The 26,348-nt window shown below is 39.5% G+C and overlaps 1 protein-coding gene across 3 annotated transcripts in view; it reads right to left on the minus strand.

The window, feature by feature from the left end:
- CSMD1 (CUB and Sushi multiple domains 1) overlaps positions 1-26,348 on the minus strand; it is a 1,887,231-nt gene that overhangs the window by 752,208 nt on the left and 1,108,675 nt on the right. For all 3 annotated transcript variants that reach the window (XM_056565713.1, XM_056565712.1, XM_056565715.1), the window contains exons 9-10: positions 25,016-25,140; positions 9,961-10,082 (exon numbers count right to left, since the gene is read on the minus strand). In XM_056565713.1, the coding sequence (XP_056421688.1) occupies positions 9,961-10,082; positions 25,016-25,140 (247 nt within the window). The remainder of the gene's footprint in view (positions 1-9,960; positions 10,083-25,015; positions 25,141-26,348) is intronic.

Raw genomic sequence — 26,348 nt, forward strand, 5'->3', positions numbered from 1 at the left:
TCCTGTAATATAATAATATCCTGTAACAGGTATGGCATGCAAATTAGTTTGTATAATGAATATTGAAGCTAGATCGCTGTTACCGATTTTTCCACTCCACATTCAAGTTGTCTGCAATAGAAGTATAATGGCTGGCACAGTTGTGCCACTCACCACACCACTAGTAGGCAGATGGAAGATGGTCAGATGTCCTACACTACTGAAGAAGGGGTACTATTAATGTGCTTTGAACCCCAAAACGCGCCTGCTGACTGTGATTGAGCCTTGCAAGTTTATCCAGTTCACACTACAGCTGCGGTTATACAGCGTTTATCGGAGAGTTCCTCTCTGGAGAGACTTTATCCATTTACCACCTATTATCCATCCACTATATGGATCTGCATTGAAATCCATTTGCCAAACCGGTATAGAACCCTCCACCATTGGAATAATACTTCTATCTGCACATACCAACTATCTACATTCAACGTTATCCAGTGCTTACCAGCCTCCCGCACAAGGTCAGCTGACCTGCCATCAGCTGACCTCTGACGTCAGACGCCAAGGGACAGCTCGCCGGTGAGAGCGGCTGCACATCTTGCGACCATCATGCCGCCCCGGCTAGAGCACATCTGACCATCTTCCATCTGCCTACCAGCGGTGCGGTGAGTGGCACAACTGTGCCAGCCATTATACTTCTATTGCAGACAACTTGAATGTGGAGTGGAAAAACCGGTAAAAGCGATCTAGCTTCAATATTCATTATACAAACTGATTTGCATGCCATACCTGTTACAGGATATTATTATATTACAGGACATTTTTTCAGGACAATTCTAGGATATATATTTATTTTACAGGATAAAACTCTACCATCTACAGGACTGACATTTTTATCATTTACAGGACATTTTGAACATTTATTGTACAGAAGGTTTCTTCGATATAAAGCAGATTTTCTTTCCAGGAGGAACGTTCCTATTTTTCATTGTGCGTACCAGATACACTATCACTCTGATAAGTGTAGCACTATATGCAACAGTTACATATAGTGTATCACTATATGGCTGGCAGCCATATTAGATACATTGAAATTGAGAGTACCATCATTACCATTCATGTTCGCTCTGTAGTGTAATACTCAATTGCTTCCTTATATTATATTGTATCTTTTTACCATTTGTGCGTTACCGTAGGGCCCTGCGGGAACGCATTATTTAATATTTTATAATAAACAACCCATTTTTTATTATTATTATATCCTTCTTTTTCTCTATTATTGTCACCAGACATCCACCAATTAATCTTTTTGATATTGAGCTGAGGACTAATACCCTATTTTTTGCCAGATTTGTAAATGACTTCTATTAAAAAATATTTACCCTTTTAAGCAGCTGTATGCTACAGAGGAAATTCTTTTCTTTTTGAATTTCTTTTTTTATCTTGTCTACAGTGCTCTCTGCTGACATCTCTATCCGTATCAGGAACTGTGCAGAGCAGCATAGGTTTGCCTATGGGGATTTTCTCCTGCTCTTGACAGTTCCTGATACGGGCTTCAGGTGTCAGCAGAGAGCACTGTGGACGAGACAAAAAAGAAATTCAAAAAGAAAATTATTTCCTCTGTGGCATACAGCTGCTAAAAAGTACTGGAATAGAGGAAATTTACAAATCTGTTTAACTTTCTGGCACTAGTTGATTTAAAAAAAAAATGTTTTCCACCGGAGTACCCCTTTTAGGCCCAAATGGGCAGAGTCCTTAAGGGGTAAGAACTACTTGTCCATGCCAGTCGAAACTTACTGTAAAAACAAGATTAGGTGTCTAATGAGCTGGTAGTGTGAACCTATCCTAAATTATTCATTATATTTACATAAATATGAATTTGGTCGTGTTTGCCTACATTTTATATAACCTAGCATTTTGTTCATATTTGCTTTCCAACGCCATTAGTGTATGCTAATTGTAAAAACTATGGAATTACCAAATTCTACATTTTGCTAAGCGTGTCACACTTTTGTCTTTTATAATATTTAAAAGTCAATTTCTGAATCTGTCAGTCTCTCAATGTGATTTGAATAGATTTACATGCATATTGAGATTTTCTTCTGTGAATAGGATCCAGTAGTAATATACTTAAATATGAATATATATATTTTATGTTTAGAATGCTTTATTATTTACTATCAATTTAAATTAATTCCACCATAAATAAGGAAAGGACTTTCATATGTTAGCAATGTTGTATATGAGTAAAATCTCAGGTTCAAAATGCTGTATTATTTGGGAAATATTGGATTACTTTCCAACTGATCTTTGCAAGTTATTTTTATGAATAAAACTTTTTGACTGTGTTAATATGTACATTTTTGTCACAAAATCCTAGCTTTTTTGGCAGTGATTTGGCAAAAATCATGGTAAAACTGTTGTAACCATCTTTTTCGTACATCCAAAATAAGCCCAAGATGGTTTATACAATAGAAAATATACATATAATGAAATGTATTTTGTTGTACTCTTTCAGATAAGACTAAGTCAACATTCAGACCTAGTAAGGAATTGTCATATTCCCTTGAGACCAATTCACAATTGACCAATTACTGAATTGTTTAATTGAGTAAACTGATTATATTTTGTTGCCATATATAAGTGACAAACTCTAAGTGTAAATATTATATAAGTCTATTATTTTTGACTTACTGACCTTTAACCCCTTGCTGCAAAACTCTGTTAATAAACGCTCGCATCATACCCACACGGTCCTGGCTGCTATCAGCAGCCAGGACCCGTGGCTAATGCCGGACATCGCCGTTCAGGCAGATGTCCGACATTAACTCTTTAGACGTGGCGATCAAAGTTAATCGCTGTGTCTAAATTGAAAGTAAAAGCTTCCCGTCAGCTCAGTAGGGCTGATCGGGACCACCACGGTAAAACCAGGGTCTCCCGATCAGCTAGAATGCCCGAGGAGGGTCCCTTACCTGCCTCCTCTGCATCCAATCGCCGAATGACTGCTCTGTGCCTGATATCCAGGCAGGAACAGTCAAGCGGCAATAACATTGATCAATGCTATGCCATGGCACTGCATTGGTCAGTGCCTGCAATCTATATAATGCACGTAATAGTCCCCTATGGGGGCTATAATATTGCAAAACAAGTGAAAAAAAAACAGTTAATAAAGATGATTTAACCCCTGCCTTCTGTTTAAAAAAAAAAAACTGTGTTAATAAAAATAAACATATGTGGTATCGCCGCATCCAAACTATAAAAAATATATAGTTAATTAAACCACAGGGTCAATGGCGTAAAAAAGATCCAAAGTCCAAAATAGTGTATTTTTGGTAATGAATAAAACATTTTTAAAAAGCGATCAAAAAGTCAGATCAAAACAAAAATGGTACCCAAAAAAAATTCAGATCACAATGCAAAAAATGAGCCCTCATACCGCTGCCTACGTGGAAAAATAAAAAAGTTATAGGGGTCAGAATATGCATATTTTAAACGTATACATTTCCGTGCATGTAGTTACGATTTTTTCCAGAATTAAGACAAAATCACACCTATGTAAGTAGGGTATCATTTTAATCGTATGGACCTACAGAATAAAGATAAGGTGTCATTTTTACTGAAAAATTTACTGCGTAGAAACGGAAGCCCCCAAAATTTACAAAATGGTGTTTTTCCTTAAATTTTGTCACACAATGTGTTTTTTCAGCATATATTTTTGGGTAAAATTACTGATGTCATTATAAAGCAGAGTTGGTGGCACAAAAAGTAAGCCATCATATGGATTTTTAGGTGCAAAATTGAAAGGGTTATGATTTTTAAAAGGTAAGGAGTAAAAAACAAAAGTGCAAGAATGGAAAAACGGTTAAAATATAATTTCTTCAAAATTAATGACTATAATTCTCCTGCATGCATAAATAGTTCTATTGCCAGAATAATGAGATCCATATTTCCCATCACACCTTCTTTTGAAAGAAGAAAATTAACATCTGGACAAAGGCCACATTTTAAAGAGGAAACTAAGAGCCCTAAAGGCCACAACTAACTACTTTGCCTGGCCAAGTAGGTTCTTCTGATCAGAGGAACTTGTTACCTGTAAGAAAATTTCAAGCCAGTGGAAAAAATTTTAAAATATGCTTTTGTATTCACATTACTTTAAAAACATATGTATCTATTTATGTTAGGGCAAAAAAGCAGAAAAATATACAAATGCCTTCAGCAAATCATAGAAACCTTAGAGTCAACCAAAGCTGTCATCATCTAAAAAAAAACAACTAGTTTTAATGTTGTAAACATAGAAGAAAATGCAATTGAAAACGAACTGAAAACTAATAAAATTCATTTTAAATCACCCTAAAATATTGATTCAACCAAATCCAAAACTTTTGGGATTCAATCAAGGCGAACTGTTCAGATATTCATGGTATCTTTCGCCAATTGCATAGGGTGCCAAAGGAAGTATGTACAAGAGAAGAGACTCTTGTCAAAGGAATAAATCCTTTCTATTGGTCCAGAGGTATCTGGTGATGAATTCACTGAGCCATGTATTTTTCAACCGGGCAAGCAAATGTGTATGGCCATATATGACTCCTACTTTTGACTGTCAAGTGATTATTGGGGTTTACAGGAATAGCACAAGTATTCCTGCTATTATGTTGTTTGTGTACATCTTTTTTTTCACTACTGCATCCCAGAACCCACATACACTAGAGATGAGCGAACTTCCAGTAATTCGACTTTAGCCTTCATAAATGAGTTCAGCTTTCAGGTGCTCTGGTGGGCTGGAAAAGGTGGATACAGTCCTAGGACACTCTCTCTTAGGACTGTATCCACCTTTTCCAGCCCACCAGAGCACCTGAAAGCTGAACTCATTTATGCAGGCTAAAGTCCACAAACGCTGAGCCGAGAAGTTCGTGAAGAAATGAATTACTGGAAGTTTCATCTCTAATCATCACCATTGAATCTTTTTGAGATTCAATGGATCATGAAAAGCAAAAAAAATGCAACTTCACAGCCTGAACTTTTTAATTGTGTCCAACAGTTATAAAAAATATTCCTGCAGATTTTTTTTTTTTTGTAAAACTAGTAAATCGCAAGAGAAAAATTAAAGCTTAAATAGAGGCAAGGGGGAGGGCACATAATATGGGGGCAAAATATTTTGCGTTCAGTCTTGGGGGGGGGGGACAGGGTATACAGTTTTGTCCTGTTTCCTCTGTGGGTTAAAGGTAGCTGCCGCCTAGTCAAGTTCACTACTTCTAAATGTCTGCATGTTGCTATTACACTTCCCTCACCTCCCTACTTCCATCTTTCAGAGACGGCTTGCTTGACTCTATGATGTTATCCATAGCATTACCTAACAGGTTCTTTTTTTTATGCACACAGACAGCTTATAATTCCTTGTCTGAGTAAGCTGAGTAAGATATTATGCTCATTTAAGCAATAGCTGTATATCATTTTATCTCATCCTCTCAGAAACAGGAAATCAAGAACAGTTAGAAATCGGAATTCACACATTGAGGTTTTTAAGATTACTGGGGTATACTTTACATATTTGGCATTCATAACTCCGAATGGGATTTACAAACTAGTGTACCAGTCAACTCTTTTATCCTCAGTTAACATTAGTGTTGTTTTAATTTCATATGTAATTTAAACCTTGACAAAGCTTTATGGGGGAGATTTATCAACAACAGTGCAAAGGAAAAGTTGCCCAGTTGCCCATAGCAACCAATCAGATTGCTTCTTTCATTTTGTAGAGGCCTTGTTAAGAATGAAAGAAGCAATCTTTTTGGTTGCTATGGGCAACTGGGCACATTTTCCTCTCAGCAGGCTTTATAAATCTCCCCCTATGTCTTTTATTTGATGAAAATTAACAGTGTCTGACAAATCACACACCTATATTGTAGTCTATTGGGCCCTGGCAAAGTGTCTTTTGTCTAAAAAAAAAATCTGTGCATGCATTGAGAGCTTTTTCATTGAATGTAACTCCTGATGGAACCACTAACAGAAATGTGAATATAACCGTCTCTGACATATTATAAAAAAAAGAAAGCAATGAAAATTTTTGAATAAATCAGTCGAGCAGTGGGCAGGGAGTAAGTTAAGTGACTACAACATAAAATACAGATAAAATAGAAACCAGTTTCACATGAAGTATAGCAGTCTACAGTTGGTGATACAGAAACAATTTCACCTGTGAGACGTAGCTCTAAAATGGCTATGGTATTATTAAGCATTGAATGATGGTAATACTAAAAGCGTAATTCAGAATAATAAAAGAATTAAGCAGCCTCAACAACAAATCTCTAAAAGCCTGTGCAAATGGTTAGATTTGTCATAATGGTTAGCACTAAAAGGAGCCAAGAAAAGAATATGACAAAGGTTTAAATTATCACAAATAAATTATTGTTATTCTGTTCATAACATTTCCAAATCACTGTTAAAGATGCAGAATGGTCTAAATGCACCATTTAATCAATAAGTCAATTAATAATTTAGGCTAAAACTTTAACTTTATTTTATTGTTTTATGTGTTAAAAATTACACTATGGATTTGGACATTTTTTCTGTTTTGGTCATTTCCCTTTAAAGCCAAATTTTTTCTTTCTAAGCAAAACATACACTCATGACATAAAATGTCTCTTAGGCCCTGCTAATGGCTGCCAGGATAATATGTTTTTTAAAAATTAGTCAACCATTAAGGGAAAACAAATCTGGTGTTTCTCCTAGCATTACTTACTGTATTTATTATTGCTTTTGTGTGTACTTTCTACCTTAGTTCCTAGTGATTTTGCCTTCTTTGCCTACTTTACACTATGTATACTGGTGCCATATAAGTATTTTAACTGTGATTTTAGATTACATTTGTATCAATAAAGATTATTTGGTTTTATTTAAATTTCTATGGGCACTATCATCTCTATCATCTCTTTTTGGTGTGTTATAGCAGGAGCGCTCCAGCTGCTAATAGTGCAAGTGGTCAACCGAGGTCTCTCACTTTCCTTTGCTGTGCAGGATGGTTGATCTTCCTGTACAGCCTGCAGAGCAAGATAGTACTGATCAGTAGTGTTGCTCGCGAATATTCGCAATTCGAATATTATTCGCGAATATCGCATATTCGCGAATTCGCGAATTTCACGAATATAGCGCTATAAATTCGTAATTACGAATATTCGTTATTTTTATTTTTTTTCTTCACAGTACACATCACAGTGATCACCCCTCTCTGCTTCCAGCTTGTGTGGTGTAAAGAAGGCTGTAATACTACTGTGTGAGACTGACGTGCAGAAATTCGCATATGCGAAAATTAGCATATGCTAATTTTTGTATATGCGAATTTTCGCGTATGTTTATTTTGTATATGCAAATTTTCACATATATTAATTTTCGCATACGCAAATTTTCGTATATGCGAAAATATAATGAGAATATAACGAATATGCGAATATTCGCGAATATATGACGAATATTCGTCCATATATTCGCGAATATTCGCGAATTCGAATATGGCCTATGCCGCTCAACACTACTGATCAGTACTGTGATATTACACTGTACTAAACAGTACATAGCAATCTAATGATTGCTATTAATAGTCCCCTATAGGGACATAAAAAATGTAAAATAAATGCTTAAAAAATATATTAAAGTCTTAAATTCTGAAATATTAAACCCTTAAGGACCCAGGGCATACCTGTATGAATTCTGGGCCCCGGCATTCACCAGGCGGGGACGGACTGGGATGCCTGCATAAATCATTCAGTCGGCACCCCGTACAAACTCCTGAATTCGTACAAAATGTCAATTCACATCAGCGATTTGCGGCAATTCCGGGTCAATCAGGTCCCCGGTGTCCCGAAAAAAAAGGGTGATAGGTGCAATCCAAGACAGCACCTATCACGCTTTAGCAGCAGAAGTGGGGTGGCACTGGTGCCACCTCCCGATTGTCCTGATCTCCTGCTGTGGGGGTGTCCCTAACGGCATTCCGGAGGGCGAGAGCGGGTGCCGAGAGTCCTCACCTTATGCAGGGTGCCCCTGATCCCCCACATCGGTGGCGGGATCGGGGCCCCTGGAGCAGAGACGGCAGTGGCAGGCAGGAGGGACAGAGTGCAGCAGCAGGAGGTTAGGCTGGCCTCCTGCTGTTGCTTAGCAACAAATCCCAGCATGGACAAAAGGGCATGCTGAGAGTTGCTGTTATGCAACAGCAGAAGGCACATTTACAACTCCCACAATGCCCTTTGGTAGTTTGTGCATGCAGGGGTTGCAGTTGTTCAACAGCTGGAGGCTTATTTTTTCTATGAAAAAGTGGGCCTCCAGCTGTTGCATAACTACAACCCCCAGGATGCACGGAAAGCCAAAGGGATTGCTTGGGGTTGTAGCAGTGTGCCTCCAGCTGTTGCATAACTACAAGTCCCAGCATGCTATTCAACTGTCAGTACATGCTGAGAGTTGTAGTTTTGCAACAGCTGTAGGCACACTGGTTGCAAAACACAGAGTTTGTTACCTAACTCAGTGTTTCACAACCAGTGTGCGTCCAGGTGTTGCAAACTTCAACTCCTAACATGCACTGAAAGACCGTACATGCTGGGAGTTGTAGTTTTGCAACAGCTGGAGCCACACTGAGTTAATTAACAAACTCCCAGTGTTTTGCAACCAGTGTGCCTCCAGCAAAAGGTTGGAGGCACACTGGATCTGGAGGTTTACAGCTGGAGGGTACATTCACACCGGGGGGGGGGGGGTTTAAAGTGAGTTTCCCGCTGCAAGTTTGAGATGCAGCTAATTTTCCGCTGCTGCTCAAACTTCCAGCGGAAAACTCGCTGTGAACCCCCGCCTGTGTGAATGTACCCTAAAAACCCTACATTACACTACACCTACACAAAATAAAAAGTAAAACACTACATATATACACATACCCCTACACAGTTACCCCCCTCCCCCAATAAAAATGAAAAATGTCTGGTACGGCACTGTTTAAAAAATGGAGCCTCCTGCTGTTGCAAAACAACAACTCCCAGTATTGGCGGACAGCCATTGACTGTCCAGGCATGCTGGGAGTTTTGCAACAGCTGGAAGAACCCTGTTTGGGAAACACTGCCGTAGGGAAATTTTGGTATCGGTGGCAAGTGTAATTTTGGCATCCGGGTCCGTCCCTATGCAAATCCCTAATTTAGGCCTTCGGAGCCCTGTCATATTTTAAGGCAACAGTTAAGGGCCACCTATGGGGTATTTCCGTACTTTTTTTTTCTCCTTTTACTTCTTATGAAAAGGTAAAGTTGGAGTCTACTCCAGTATGTTATTGTAAATGATTTTTTTTTATTTTTTATTTTTTTATACTAAAATGCTGGTGCTGCCCCATACTTTTCATTTTCACAAGAGGTAAAAGGAAAAAATGACCCCCAAAATGTCTAATGCAATTTCTTCTGAGTACGGAAATACCCCATATGTGGACGTTAAGTGCTATGCGGTCACGCAACAAGGCTCAGGAGTGATAGCGCCATGTACATTTGAGGTGATTTGCACAGGGGTGGCTGATCATTGTAGCGGTTCTGACAAATGCAAAAAAATTAAAATAAATAAACACACGTGACCCCATATTGGAAGCTACACCCCTCACGGAACGTAACAAGCGGTATAGGGAACCTTATCAAATAAAGGTATCATCTCTACGCCACTTATCTCCTATATCTCTAAGGCTACCACGATGCAAGTTGTCACCCATTATTTGATAAATATTTCTCTTTTGCCCATTAACTTTGCATCTTTGCATTGTGTTTTATTTACATATGTACACACACATAAGGAAAAGTCAAGATATTAATACCTATCTCCTGCTGATTTTATAGATTTATGAAATGCCATATTTGGAAACTAAACAAATATAAGAGTAACCGATTTCTATATGAAAGTAAATAATAATTTACAATTTAAAATTAAACATAAATAAAAAACATAAATGTTCAAATATCTGGTAAAATACAAGCATACCTTGTCAGGATCTGTACTTGTTATAACCCAAACACAATGGGCATTGTCTTCATACTGAACGGGATAGTTAGGAGAAGTGATGATTCCTGCTGGTCCTTGAAGATTTGATCCACATGTTCGAGCTGCAGAAATATGGCAATTCATAGACTTGTTTTAATTTTAAGGAATATTAGTCTACAGCTATCTTGTGTAAATCCATAAAACACAGCTATATTAACAAATAGAAATCAATGTAACGATATTTTGTTTAAGCAAAGCAAGAACAAAATACTTAATATTTATAATAATGTCAGGTATACTGACATTTTCTACTTTTGACTGCTTTGAGATATGGAAATTGGTCAAATGAAACTATTTTTGCCATACATTTTTTTTTTATTTTTTAACATTTGATTTGTGTTTTTAGACTATAAGGCTGGATTCACATATGTCCGGCATCAAGCATGCCGGGGGTAAACTGTGCCAGACAACTGATATACTGTATGTGAACCTAGCTTTATTTGGAGTAAGGCTGGGTTTAAAATACTTTGGTATTTTTACTCCCTTGAACATGGCCTCTGTAGGGTATGTTCACACTGCATAAAAAATGGGCATTTATTTTTACACATTTATTTAGCGCCACGATTACATTCATAATTAATATATCAGCTGTTTTTTGGCAACAAATACGCACATGAAAAAAATGCCTGTTTACGCCATGGTCTAATTGAATTAATCCATTATTGTTTTTTTTTATCCAGACGTATAAGACACTAGACAATTGCAAAGAAATGCTCTGTCAGTTTTCAGTGTATCAACCAATTTTCTTTTAGAAGTTATTCAAAGTTAACAGAACTACCATAAGCACAATATGTTTTTTCACGTCTTGTTTGTGCGATAATTATATGCCATGGCATATCATAGCATGCAAATCTAGGCACCGACCTAAGAATAGAAACAACAATAGTTTTTTTTTTCCTTTTGCCTCTTTTGTCATTCATATTAGATTTTTTTTAATTTTTTTTTATTAACGGAAGAGTAAAAAAGGAAGACGTTTGGTCACAATTTCATAAAAAATAATAACTAGATAAATAATAGCAAAGCAAAAACTAACATGTTTTATAGTATATATATATATATATATATATATATATATATATATATATATAATGTATATGCATTTTTTTAAGTTTGATGGTTAGTATACCTTTATTATTATGATATTATTATTATTATTATTATTATTATTATTATCATTGTTATTATATAAAGTCCATTTGGTATTTAGCATATATTTGGTATGTATTTCTGCATTGTATTATATTAAATGTTCTTACTATACTGTAAATTTCTATTTGTGTTTAATGGTGTTGCTATAGGAGTAAAGGTGCACAGTTGTAAACAGGCCTTTACCCTGGGGGCCCATGAAACCTGTAATTTGTAATCAGGCATTTAAAGTAAATGTGTATTCCATAATGAAAGCATTTTCCTTGTTTTGCAGTCTGTTTCCATAGAAACACATAGACCTGAATAATAATTGTATAAAATAAAAGCATGGGACATTTAATAAAACTATTTTCACAGCTGCCTTACTTTTTAGGTTCGTTTGAGAGATATTAAAAAATAAATAAAAAATAAGCACCAATCTTTTAGGCTGCAATGATACATGCAATCAGAACACCTCCATACACACTAGATGGTCAGAGGGTTTGGTCAATGTTCCTCTAGTTAGCAGCTTTAGTAGCTAAACTTGCATCGTATATGTTGATTTGCATACTTACTTTCTCAGCTTGCTATAACTGTTAAACAGCCTACACCGGACTTTTTCAACAACCAAGTAAATGACCCTTTAATCTGAAATTGTGATAGCGTGGGAATAGTGTACAAGAGTTTTTGAATGTACTTTTGTTGGACAATACTGTATGCTGCTTATAGTTGTGCATTAGAAGACCGAGTGGAGCATGCATCAAGAGATGCTTGTCTAAATGAATGCCCTGCCAGATCACAGACTCACAGAATTTGTGTAGCAAGCGTAAATTGTGTTAAATTTGCTGAATCGGGACACCACACTCATTCAGACAAAGCAACTCCTTCCTCACTTGCACACACATGATGCAAATTTTCATTGTTTTCACCAGTATTTCAATGATAAATGCCCCTGAGTCACTTGCACTTCTAGGCTTCCATGAGAGCCAGTATATTTTCTGTTTAATTGTGCAATGAAATATAAGCAGTTTTAAATAAATTCCACAAAGCTAAGGATGGGCCCTGAGATTAATTTCCTCTGGTGGACACAAAGTACTACAGTTTAACTTTGAGTGTATACTTTAAACTAAAAACAAATAAAAAAAGACCAAAATGAGGATGGATATAACACAAATTATATATGTAATGCAACTCTGTTGAGGACAGAGTACAGGTATCTAGCTTAATCCCTCACTGTCAGGAATTAAAACGTAACTTTTAATAAAATAATTAATAGAGTCAGAAAGACAGTGTTAAAAACCCAGCACATCAACCCTGTTAATGTATGTCATTATTGCTTTATACTGTATGGGGGACATGTATCATTATTTGTGTATGGTAGAAGCAGTTTACCCCTTTTGCCATATTGCGCAAAATTTTGCAATGAAATTTAAACACAAAACAGGGGTAAAATCTTTGATACATGTCCCGCTTTATGTACTACATATGTGAAAAATTATTGGGAAGGCACAAAAAGACAGGGAAATGTGCTGTTTTAAAACTTCCTACAAGGCCAACCTAGCATCATCACAAGAAAGACTTCTTCAGAGGTATGGAGCATAGACAGTATTTTACAATTTAAATTTTAAATTAAACATTTTACAGAAGAAACAACATTTTGGTGAAAAAAATACTTGAATTAGCTAAAAATGATTTGGCCCTTAACCCCTTAAGGACCGGAGGTTTTTCCGTCTTTGCATTTTCGTTTTTTGCTCCTTGCCTTTAAAAAATCATAACTCTTTCAAATTTACACCTAAAAATCCATATGATGGCTTATTTTTTGCGCCACCAATTCTACTTTGTAATGACGTCAGTCATTTTGCCCAAAAATCTATGGTGAAGCGGGAAAAAAAATAATTGTGCGACAAAATTGAAAAAAAAACGCTGTTTTGTAACTTTTGGGGGCTTCTGTTTCTACGTAGTACATTTTTCGGTAAAAATTACACCTGATATGTATTCTGTAGGTCCATACGATTAAAATGATACCCTACTTATATAGGTTTGATTTTGTTGGACTTCTGGAAAAAATCATAACTACATGCAGGAAAATTAATACGTTTAAAATTGTCATCTTCTGACCCCTATAACTTTTTTATTTTTCTGCGTATGGGGCGGTATGAGCGCTCATTTTTTGCGCCGTGATCTGAAGTTTTTAACGGTACCATTTTTGCATTGATAGGACTTATTGATCACTTTTTATTCATTTTTAAATTATATAAAAAGTGACCAAAAATGCACTATTTTGGACTTTGGAATTTTTTTGCGCGCACGCCATTGACCGTGCGGTTTAATTAATGATATATTTTTATAATTCGGACATTTCCGCACGCGGTGATACCACATATGTTTATTTTTATTTTTATTTACACTGTGTTTTTTTTTTTATTGGAAAAGGGGGGTGATTCAAACTTTTAATAGGGGAGGAGTTAAATGATCTTTATTCACTTTTTTTTTTCACTTTTTTTTTGCAGTGTTATAGGTCCCATAGGGACCTATAACACTGCACACACTGATCTTCTATGCTGATCACTGGTTTCTCATAAGAAACCAGTGATCAACGATTCTGCCGCATGACTGCTCATGCCTGGATCTCAGGCACTGAGCAGTCATTCGGCGATCGGACAGCGAGGAGGCAGGAAGGGGCCCTCCCGCTGTCCTGTCAGCTGTTCGGGATGCCGCGATTAGCCGCGGCTATCCCGAACAGCCCGACTGAGCTAGCCGGGAACTTTCACTTTCACTTTTAGCCGCGCTGCTCAGCTTTGAGCGCGCGGCTAAAGGGTTAATAGCGCGCGGCGCCGCGATCGGCACTGCGCGCTATTAGAGGCGGGTCCCGGCTTCACTATGACGCCGGGCCTGCCATGATATGACGCAGGGTTACTGTGTAACCCCGCGTTATATCAGAAGAGCAGGACCAAGGACGTACCGGTACGTCCTTGGTCCTTAACCCCTTAAGGACTCAGGGTTTTTCCATTTTTGCACTTTCGTTTTTTCCTCCTTACCTTTTAAAAATCATAACCCTTTCAATTTTCCACCTAAAAATCCATATTATGGCTTATTTTTTGCGTCGCCAATTCTACTTTGCAGTGACATTAGTCATTTTACCCAAAAATGCACAGCGAAACGGAAAAAAAAATCATTGTGCGACAAAATCGAAAAAAAAATGCCATTTTGTAACTTTTGGGGGCTTTCGTTTCTACGCAGTGCATATTTCGGTAAAAATTACACCTTATCATTATTCTGTAGGTCCATACGGTTAAAATGATACCCTACTTATATAGGTTTGATTTTGTCGCACTTCTGGAAAAAATCATAACTACATGCAGGAAAATTTATACGTTTAAAAATGTCATCTTCTGACCCCTATAACTTTTTTGTTTTTCCACGTATGGGGTGGTATGAGGACTCATTTTTTGCGCCGTGATCTGAAGTTTTTATCGGTATGATTTTTGTTTTGATCGGACTTTTTGATCACTTTTTATTCATTTTTAAATGATATAAAAAGTTACCAAAATACGCTTTTTTGGACTTTGGAATTTTTTTGCGCGTACGCCATTGACCGTACGGCTTAATTAATTATATATTTTTATAGTTCGGACATTTACGCACGCGGCGATACCACATATGTTTATTTTTTATTTTTTTTACACTGTTTTATTTTTTTATGGGAAAAGGGGGGTGATTCAAACTTTTATTAGGGAAGGGGTTAAATGACCTTTATTAACACTTTTTTTTTACATTTTTTTTGCAGTGTCATAGGTCCCATAGGGACCTATAACACTGCACACACTGATCTCTAATGCTGATCACTGGCGTGCATTAACACGCCTGTGATCAGCATTATCGGCGCTTGACTGCTCCTGCCTGAATCTCAGGCACGGAGCAGTCATTCGTCGATCGGACACCGGGGAGGCAGGTAAGAGCCCTCCCGGTGTCCGATCAGCTGTTCGGGATTTCACCGCGGCGGTCCCGAACAGCCCGACTGAGCAGCCGGGTCACTTTCACTTTCACTTTAGAAGCGGCGGTCAGCTTTGACCGCCGCTTCTAAAGGGTTAATACCGCACATCGCCGCGATCGGCGATGTGTGGTATTAGCCGCGGGTCCCGGCCGTTGATTAGCACCGGGACCGACGCGATATGATGCGGGATCGCGGCGCGATCCCGCTTCATATCGCGGGAGCCGGCGCAGGACGTAAATATACGTCCTGCGTCGTTAAGGGGTTAAGGGGTTAAAGGGGTACTCAGTTGAAAACCTTTTTTCTTTTAAATCAACTGGTGGCAGAAAGTTAAACATATTTGTGAATTACTTCTATTAAAAAATCTTAATCCTTCCAGTACTTATTAGCTGCTGAATGCTACAGAGGAAATTTCTTTATTTTTGGAACACTGATGACATCACGAACACAGTGCTCTCTGCTGACATTTCTGTCCATTTTAGCAACCATGCATAGCAGATGTATGTTAAGGGCAGCATGGTGGCTCAGTGGTTCAAATCCCACTAAGAGCAACAATAAATAAAGCGTTATTATTATAATAACGTCAGCAGAGAGAACTGTGGTCGTGATGTCATCAGAGAGCATTCCAAAAAGAAAAGAATTTCGTCTGTAGTATTCAGCAGCTAATAAGTACAGGAAGGATTAAGATTTTTTAATAGGAGTAATTTACAAATATGTTTAACTTTCTGCCACCAGTTGATTTAAAAGAAAAAAGGTTTTCACCGGAGTACCCCTTTAAAAACAAATATAATTTGAACCAATGCCATGGCTAACACAAAAAAAATGTATATGTATTATTCAAAGTTTGTGCTTTTTTTTTTTTAAATATCATATCATAGTGTTAAAATGAGAAAATATGGTTGTATTTTGACCATTTTCGCTAAAAATGCCAGGTTAGGCTGTCCAGCAAATCTCGACACAACTGATGCCAGAACTTATGAGAACATGCATCAGTTGTCATTAGTTGTGTAGCATCCGGCTTCCATTGTTCCTGGCTGCCAGACAGGAAAACGAAGCAAGCTACTTTCACCTGTCCGGTGCCGTCCGGAGTATCCAGCCATCCGGCGTCCAAATTGAGATGTTGAATAACTGTGAATTGTCCCATTCAAATAAATGGGATCAGTTCTAGAATCAGTTTCCCTCTGGTGCACGCCGGAGGGGAACACTGCAAGACAACTGATATATATGTGAAGGGGGCCTTACAATGTTGGCAAAATGTGCACAACATTAATTGTCATAAGACGTTGCATAGTTCATAAGACAAGAGTCCATTTTGTTTAACCTATATCCCTACTGTGTTGATCCAAGAGAAGGCAAAAAAAATAAAAATATGAAGCCATTAAGTTCCTCCATAATAGGGGAAAAACTTTTCCTATTCCTGTATGGCAATCAGATTAGATCTCTGGTTCTAATATTATATTCTTCCAGATAGGCATCCAGGCTCTCTTAAACCTGTTCAATGAATAAGCCATGAATGTGGCAGAGAGTTTTATAGTTTTTCTGCTTGTACAGTAAAGAATCACTTATGGTTAAAATTTCTTTCCGCTAGATATAGAGGATCCCCCCCTTGCCATGGATAGAGGCCTAGATATAAAAAAAAAAAAATGTCTGTACTGTCCATTTATATATTTGTACATAGGGATCAAATCACTCCTAAGACATCTATTCTTCTAACTTAATAACCCTGGGCTTGGTAACCTGTATTGGTACTTTAATCCACCCATAACAATAATTATCTATTTGCACTACTATGGATTGCATAGAGGTTACTGTGGCACTAGCTTTGCAATGTACTATGTGGGCAAAAAGGAAAGAAACAAAAACAACACAGCAAGGAAAGTGTTACACTAAGCACTGGGATGTTTTTAGGGACAGTGAGGATCCTCTGGAGGACAGAGACATATTTGCAGATTGCAGGTACACAGTCCAGACAATCTCTTTATAGTATAAGACTTTATATTGTAAGAAATTGTCAAAATCCTTATGTTTATTTTTTGCATATGGTAAAAAAGTGCTGGCTATAATAATGATTAGAAAAATGTCATTTGTCTAGAGCGTATTTAGAAGGATAAGTTTCATGAAAAAAACGTATACGTTTTAGATCGCGGGGGTCCAAGCGCTTGGCTTACTCACAATTTGCTGTTTGGAGCCATGGCTCTCCATCACAGGGGCCTGTCACGACCCCTGCCCAAAGCAGGAGCCGCCATGGCCTCTAAATAGCTTTATGGGAGAGCCGAAGATTGTCGAACGGCTCTCCCATAGAGCTATATAAAGGGGCATGGTGGCTCCCACTTTGGGTGGGGGTCATGATGCGCCCCTGTGATGGAGAACTGGGGCTCCAAACAGCAGATCGCAGGAGGCCCCAGAGCTCGGACCCCCGCAATCTAAAACTTCATGACACTTATCCTTTAAGTTCTCAATCCCCAGTTTGTGTGCCATGAATGTTTTGGTTAGATTGAATTAAATTAACTATTAAATCCTTGAAAGGAATGTATCATGTGCATTTTCTACTGATTAGAGACAGACACTGGAACATGTTCTAATTTTTTCTATTTTCTGATTGTAACTTGTTTATATTACATTTTTGCACATTAATATAAGGGGTTGCCATCTTGCTGAGCTGTTTTTTTAACAGCATTTAGAAATATGCTCTGCAGCAAGCCCCATTGACATAGTCAACAATAGACAGGAGCTGTCCCATTAACATGAATAGAAACCATGTCTGGGTGTATTCTGTGACCATACAAGTGGTCAGTCCACAAGGAGGGGGAGGCTGAACTCTGAGCTTGAGCTAATGTAAAGATTATGTCTTCATTTAAACAATAGGTCATTTTCTGATGACACATTCTCTTTATGCAACTCTTTTGGAATAAAAGGGTAAAGTCAGAACTCCAAATAAGGTTGCAACGTCCGGGGGTTTATGCCCTGCTTTAGGCTTTAACCCTTTAACCCGTGATATGAAGCATCACATCGCCGGGACCCGCGGCTAATATCACACATCGCCGATCGCGGCGATGTGCGGTATTAACCCTTTAGAAGCTGACTGCTGCTTCTAAAGCGAAAGTGAAAGTATCCCTGCTAGTCAGTCGGGCTGTTCGGGACCGCCGCGGTGAAATCGCGGTGTCCCGAACAGCTTAAAGGACACCGGGAGGGCCCTTACCTGCCTCCTCGGTGTCCGATCGACGAATGACTGCTCCGTGCCTGAGATCCAGGCAGGAGCAGTCAAGCGCCGATAACACTGATCACAGGCGTGTTAATACACGCCTGTGATCAGGATGAGAGATCAGTGTGTGCAGTGTTATAGGTCCCTATGGGACCTATAACACTGCAAAAAAAAAGTAAAAAAAAAAAGTGTTAATAAAGGTCATTTAACCCCTTCCCTAATAAAAGTTTGAATCACCCCCCTTTTCCCATAAAAAAAATAAAACAGTGTAAATAAAAATAAACATATGTGGTATCGCCGCATGCGTAAATGTCCAAACTATAAAAATATATCATTAATTAAACTGCACGGTCAATGGCGTACGCGCAAAAAAATTCCAAAATCCCAAAAAGCGTATTTTGGTCTTTTTATACCATTAAAAAAGGAATAAAAAGTGATCAAAAAGTCCGATCAAAACAAAAATCATACCGATAAAAACTTCAGATCACGGCGCAAAAAATGAGCCCTCAAACTGCCCTGTACGTGGAAAAATAAAAAAGTTATAGGGGTCAGAAGAGGATATTTTAAAAGTATACATTTTCCTGCATGTAGTTATGATTTTTTCCAGAAGTACGACAAAATCAAACCTATATAAGTAGGGTATCATTTTAACCATATGGACCTACAGAATAATGATAATAATAATGTCAGGTGTCATTTTTACCAAAATATGCACTGCGTAGAAAGGGAAGCCCCCAAAAGTTACAAAATGGCGTTTTTTCTTCGATTTTGTCGCACAATGATTTTTTTTCCGTTTTGTAGTGAATTTTTGGGTAAAATGACTAATGTCACTGCAAAGTAGAATTGGTGACGCAAAACATAAGCCATATTATGGATTTTTATCTGGAAAATTGAAAGGGTTATGATTTTTAAAAGGTAAGGAGGAAAAAACGAAAGTGCAAAAAAGGAAAAACCCTGAGTCCTTAAAGGTGTATTCCGCCCCTATACCCCTGGGATCCCCGCTGCAGCACCGCGCTATCATTACAGCACAGAGCGAGTTCGCTCTGCACGTAATGATGGGCGGTACAGGGACCGGAGCATTGTTACGTCACGGCTCCGCCCCTCGTGATGTCACGGGCCGCCCCTTTCAATATAAGTCTATGGGAGGGGGCGTGGCGGTCATCACGCCCACTCCCATAGACTTGCATTAAGGGGACGGGCTGTGATGTCACGAGGGGCGGCGCCATGACGTCACGCTGCTCCGGCCCCTGTATCGCCCGTCATTACGCACAGAGCGAACTTGCTCTGTGCTGTAATGTTAGCACGGTGCCGCAGCGGGGATCCCGGGGGTCCCCAGCAGCGGGACCGTGGCGATCTGACCTCTTATCCCCTATCCTTTGGATAGGGGATAAGATGTCTAGGGGCGGAATACCCCTTTAAGGGGTTAAAGGGGTACTCCGGTGGAAAACATATTTTTTTTTTTTTAAATGAACTGGTGCCAGAAAGTTAAACAGATTTGTAAATTACTTCTATTAAAAAATCGTAATCCTTTTAGTAATTTTTAGCAGCTGTATGCTACAGAGGAAATTCTTTACTTTTTGAATTTCTTTTTTTTTGCGTTGTCCACAGTGCTCTCTGCTGACACCTCTGTCCGTGCCAGGAACTGTCCAGAGAAGCATAGGTTTGCTTTGGGGATTTTCTCCTGCTCCGGACAGTTCCTGATACGGGCATCAGGTGTCAGCAGAGAGTACTGTGGACAACACAAAAAAGGAAATTAAAAAAATTAAGATTTTCCTCTGTAGCATACAGATGCTAAAAAGTACTGAAAGGATTATGATTTTTTTTTTTATAGAAGTCATTTACAAATCTGTCTAACTTTCTGGCACCAGTTCATTTAAAAAAATAAAAAATGTTTTCAACCGGAGTACCCCTTTAAAAGTTATCATAGACATCACAAGACAGGGGAAATAGTGGGAATTGTATGCATTACAGGGACAGCTGATTTCGAGCAGGAAGACAGGTGAGAGTTGCATACTTTGTATAGGGGGCATTGTGCAAAGTGCAGCTCTCACTTGCCTTCCTGCTCCCCTGTTGCAGTTAATCATGAATGTTATGGGGAAACCCCATATTTATTTGGTATTAGCTTTTTTTAGTGTCAAACTTACAGGCATACATTTCCCTTGGGCTTGCAGGGTGTCCTTAGTATTTATGTCACATGAGATATTGCTCACAATAGCTTCACATTTACTTTAGAATAGCTGGAGATGGGCGATAACCTCAGATTCAATATGGCACAGCTGGAGATGGGCAATAAATGATAAGGCTGTGTTGATATAATTTACATGAATTTTGCCTTAGAAGTGTGTGAAAGATGCTAATTTTTTTTCTGTCACAGCTTCAAAATCCTTGTCATGGGAAAAAGAGAAGCAATAGGTTATATCTTCATGAAAGTTTGACATATGGCTTGTGTGAACATACCCTAATGTTGCTACTTCCTGCTGACTTAAGCTTTTCCAAATACAGCTTAAAGGGGTACTCCGGTGCTCCAGCATTCTGAACATTTTGTTCAGAACCGTCGGAGCTGGAGGTCGTGATCGTGACATCATGGCCACGCCCCCTCGTAATGTCACATCACGCCCCATCCATTCATGTCTATGGGTGGTATCGGCTGACACACCCCCTCCCATAGACGTGAATGGAAGGGGTGTGGTGTGACATGACAAGGGAGCTTGTACTTAATGTCATGACCACTGCTGCTGGGAGATCTTGAGGGGCCCCAGTAGTGGGACCTCCGCAATCAGACATCTTATCCCTTATCTTTTGGAAAGGGGATACGATATTGAGCAGCGAAGTACCCCTTTATAGAAGGTGAGATTAGCTGAGGTTGTTATAGATCCTAAGCATTTTTAATTTTTACAACTGTCCCGTTCATCTGAATAGCCTGTAAAAGAGAAAAAAGAGAGACCGGAGGGAGGCGCCTCGTGTGATACCGTATGGGTAAGCAACATGAAAAACTTGGGGGTCGGTTAAGACACACCCCTAGGTAGTGGCTGCTCACCTGAGAGCAAGTGAAAACTTGCGTGTCAACCCACAAAGGGGTTACCAGAAGTGGCAAAGATGGTAGGACTGCTGCCAAGCCGGAGGTCACAGGGGAGGAAAGACAACCAATCCTGATGAAACTTTAGGCAGGTAGAACAAAAAGACCCCAATAGGCGCTGCAGATTCCCACGAAGTAAACCAAACCAGAGATGAAGTGGTAATAGTGCAAAACACTGGAAGGTTTATTGTAGTATCATACTCTGATCTGAAGAAGGGGGTGGCTCCCCCGAAACGCGTAATCTGTATTTTATTGTTTTTTACTACAATAAACCTTCCAGTGTTTTGCACTATTACCACTTCATCTCTGGTTTGGTTTACTTCGTGGGAATCTGCAGCGCCTATTGGGGTCTTTTTGTTCTACCTGCCTAAACGTTCATCTGAATGTCACTTACAAAAATCCATATACATGCTTCAGAAACAAGTATGAATTGTACTTCTTGTGTGTATACCCCAATGTATTGTCCTTGATCTTCTTTCTAGTAACAAAGTCTAACAGCCCAAATCCCACGGACAAAATTGTCCCTATTATCTAGTGCCTCTATCCTTTCAACTACACTTATCACTATCCAGTGTTTAGCCTCCACTCATTGCTGGCAATATTCCGCCAACCTATATATAATCGAGCTGAGCAGGGATTTTCTTAAAAAATATATATAGTTATTTCTAATGTATTAAATATTTAGACGTCTATAAATAGAATGTAGTTGTATCACTGGCTTGCATACAACAAAGCATTATGGTCCTTTGCCTCAGATTTGGTGTGGGTGTGTGTGTGGGGGATTCTATTTTTACGTAAAAAATATTTGTATACCAATACACTAAAAATACTAAATACAAATTACAGATGAGCGTACTTCTAAAAAGTAGCCTACCTATGGCAAAAAGCTCTGGTTCTGACAGAAAAAGTTCGGTGAGAATCTGTACTTCCCCAATAGCCCAAAAACATGTGTATAACATTGTCTAAGAGCCCTAAAAGCCCTGTATAACATTGTTGAACTGTTTTTAAGGCAAATTAATTTCAAACTTATGGCAACATGTATGGCTGTGGGTAAAAGGGTAGTACCTTTTGGCGACTAATAAGTAAAAAAAAAAACACACTGCACTAGCTGATTTTTTATGCTTTTTAAATTAATGTCCAAAAATTATTCCTTTTCAGAGGCAGATACCTGCAGGCGTTTATAAGAACATAGATGTAATTAAAAAAAAGCAATGGCATTTTCCCAGTGGTCCAAAGATTATCCCTTTTTGGAAGTTACAACAGGTCTTGTACCTGGAAAGTTAAATGGGCACTCTCATCAAAACTAATTTTGCTATTGCACTCCTTGTTACGCCGAGCGCTCCGGGTCCCCGCTCCTCCCCGGAGCGCTCGCTTCACTCTCCCCGCGGCAGCGCTCCGGTCACGTCCTCTGACCCGGGGCGCTGCGATTCCGCTGCCAGCCGGGATGCGATTCGCGATGCGGGTAGCGCCCGCTCGCGATGCGCACCCCGGCTCCCCTACCTGACTCGCTCTCCGTCTGTTCTGTCCCGGCGCGCGCGGCCCCGCTCCCTAGGGCGCGCGCGCGCCGGGTCTCTGCGATTTAAAGGGCCACTGCGCCGCTGATTGGCGCAGTGGTCCCAATTAGTGTGTTCACCTGTGCACTTCCCTATATCACCTCACTTCCCCTGCACTCCCTTGCCGGATCTTGTTGCCTTAGTGCCAGTGAAAGCGTTCCTTGTGTGTTCCTTGCCTGTGTTTCCAGACCTTCTGCCGTTGCCCCTGACTACGATCCTTGCTGCCTGCCCCGACCTTCTGCTACGTCCGACCTTGCTTTTGCCTACTCCCTTGTACCGCGCCTATCTTCAGCAGCCAGAGAGGTGAGCCGTTGCTAGTGGATACGACCTGGTCACTACCGCCGCAGCAAGACCATCCCGCTTTGCGGCGGGCTCTGGTGAAAACCAGTAGTGGCTTAGAACCGGTCCACTAGCACGGTCCACGCCAATCCCTCTCTGGCACAGAGGATCCACTACCTGCCAGCCGGCATCGTGACACTCCTTATGGTGAATAAAACATCTTTCTAATGTACTTTGTGTAAAAAAAAAATGTTTTCTATGTTTTATTTGTGTTTAAAAAAGCTGCCACTAGGTGTCTCCCTACTTGTCCAGAGCACATTTTCCCCCATCTCTTGCACAGACTTTGGACTCCTGCTGGCCTGGCAGAAGTCCAAAATCAGGAAATGCTGAGGGGGGGAGGGGCGTGGCAGCCATCACGCCTCCTCCCATAGAATTGCATTGAGGGGGTGGGACCTCATATACTCTGATAATCCGGCGTCTGTTTTACCCGTCATCAGGCATGGAGTAAAGTTTGCTACGTGCAGCAGATGACACGGGGTGCAGCAGGAGAGATTGCAGGGGTTCCCAGCAACGGGACCCCCACGATCAGACATCTTATCTTCTGTGGATAGGGGATAAGATGTCTAGGGGCAGAGTACCCCTTTAATGTCCCTCATAGAGATCTTCACCTTACACCTGCTATCTCTAAAATGGCTGCAAAAGCTATGTGCATAGACTGTCACAGTGACTTTGACATCACCCCTATACTGCCTCTGTCCTGGTTTGCTAGGAGAGCTATTTGAAAGACATTATGTGATTCCCTGAGGGTATGTAACACTCCCTCCTTCTCCTGCCATGTGGCTGATGTTATTTTAGCAGGTTCTGCTGAATCAAACTACCCGAGTTTGAGCCAAACCAAACTTTTAGCAACGTTCTGACTGAACTCAGGTTTTACAGGTTCAGTTCGCTCATCTCTACTAATAATACTATTATTATTAATATTGTGAAATGATTATGAAGAACAAAGAGCAAGTCTACTGGATGATCTCAATCTATTTAACCTGTGAACCTGCTTCCCCTATGAAAAGTTTACTGGTTGCATGATAAAAACAAATGCTGAACAGAAAACTCCCACATGCCATTTGGGTTAAGACCATTTCTACCCTTTACTCTAAACTGTTATCACACTTCTTGTTACTATGGGAACAGTTGAGTTTCTGTTTGAAGATCCTCACCTTTTCCTTCCTTCTGCAAACACAGAGATGCTATTGCAATCCTTATGGGAATCATTCTATAGTAATGGGGTCTAAAACATGAAGAGCAGGAAGCCTAACATTTTACCAGGGATAATACAGCCTTTTTTCTACTCTTGTAGAATATTATGCTGTAAGCCCCAATGTCAGGGAAAACGGAACTAGTGAAGCATTTTAACACACCATGAACTCTGGTATTAAAATTCTTGTCAGGAAACTAGTGATTTCTAAATGATTCTATTTGAACTAAATGTATGAAAGGCTCAATTCAAGCCATGGCTGTATTATGTGACACTGGCAGTCACAAATTCCTGTGCAATTTGTGCCTTTATATGGTTTCAATGTCATTTTTTCAAGCAAACAGAAAATGCATTCTTACGACCCACTGAATAACTATGTTCAAGTCATAAAGCATATAGCTGTAGTAGTATGAATTTCAGTGAGTTTTCTTTTTCACTCTCTTTTTTTCTCCGTCCAGTAACGGGCACACTATAATTTCAAGTATTTACATGTGAACCTGCTTTCTCGCTTGCTTACCTCGACAGATTGGTCTGTGATCACTCCAAGCAGCGAGTGTGTCAGTCACTCTCTGACAAGTTATACTCTTCGAGCCTTGTAACACATAATTATCATCACAGGAGAATTGGACATTGGCACCCACTCTAGAAATAGCCAGAAGAGAAGAAAAAAAGAATGTAATGAAAGAAAAACAATCATATGGAAGGTTCTTATGTTTGCAAAGGAAAGCAGAAACCATAAAGAAAAATCATTGGGAGAAAGATGGAAACATATGGCATGAACTTAAAGGGAAACTCCGGATTAATATTTTTTTTCAATCAATTAGTGCCAGAAAATTAAACAAATTTGTGAAGTTCTTTCCAGTCTGACCACAGTGCTCTCTGCTGACACCTCTGTCCATGTCAGGAACTGTTCAGAGCAGGAGAGGTTTGCTAATCTGTTTAACTATATGGCACCAGTTGATTTGAAAACATTTGTTTTCCACTTGTTTCCCCCGGAGTTCCCCTTAGCACCAATTGTGTAAATTGCGGTGCAGAAATGCTCTGGGCCCTATCATAACTCAGCACATCTTACTCTTCAATAAAGGGCACCACTGCACCAGGCTCATGGAAGGTTTTAATAAAAAAAAAAATCTTTCTGTTCTTTGTCAAAAAAGATATGTGTTTGTCAAGCAAATATGTGTGTGTCATAAACGGCAAGTGCAGGTACAAGTTACCTGGACTATTTTCTCATTTTCTTTAAGATTTTTTTCTTCAAACCCCTAAGGAGGCAGAGTGTAAATTAATGCCCTGCCTCCACTCCTGTTCTATGATGCACGCTCAGAAGCTGAGCATGCATCATAGCAGGATGTTCTCGGATGATAGTAGCCCAGACCCTTGGCTAATGTCAGAAATTACGGATTTAAGTGATGTCCGGCATTAAAGGAGATTCAGGATTTTTTTTTTTTTTACTATGCTACAGCGGCTGTAAAGTTAGCGTAGTTCATAATATGGTGTCTGTACCTATGCTTCATTGTGGTCTTGCAATCCTTCTGTGTGTTTTGCCCCAAAGTTTATTTTTTACAGCATACAAAATGACAGTTGTCTTAGGTTTTCCCATGCTGAAGTGCAGCTTGAGACATTACATCACTAGTCAGGTGTTCAGAGGGAGCCTGTCTTTGCTTCAATGGGTGGAGTGACCGCTGGGTGGGAGGGAGATCTTTCTGTTTTTGCAACAGCTAGAGGCCACCTGATCAGAAAACACTGGTCTTTTGTATTGAAGAGATCATATGTGTGTTTCAATGAAGGGGGGGGGGGGAGGGGGGAGTGTGTGGGAGGGAGAAAAGTTACCTCACACTTACAAGCTAGGAATC

This window comes from Hyla sarda, chromosome 3 (assembly GCF_029499605.1).
Source record: "Hyla sarda isolate aHylSar1 chromosome 3, aHylSar1.hap1, whole genome shotgun sequence".
In the NCBI taxonomy this organism is placed as follows: domain Eukaryota; kingdom Metazoa; phylum Chordata; class Amphibia; order Anura; family Hylidae; genus Hyla; species Hyla sarda.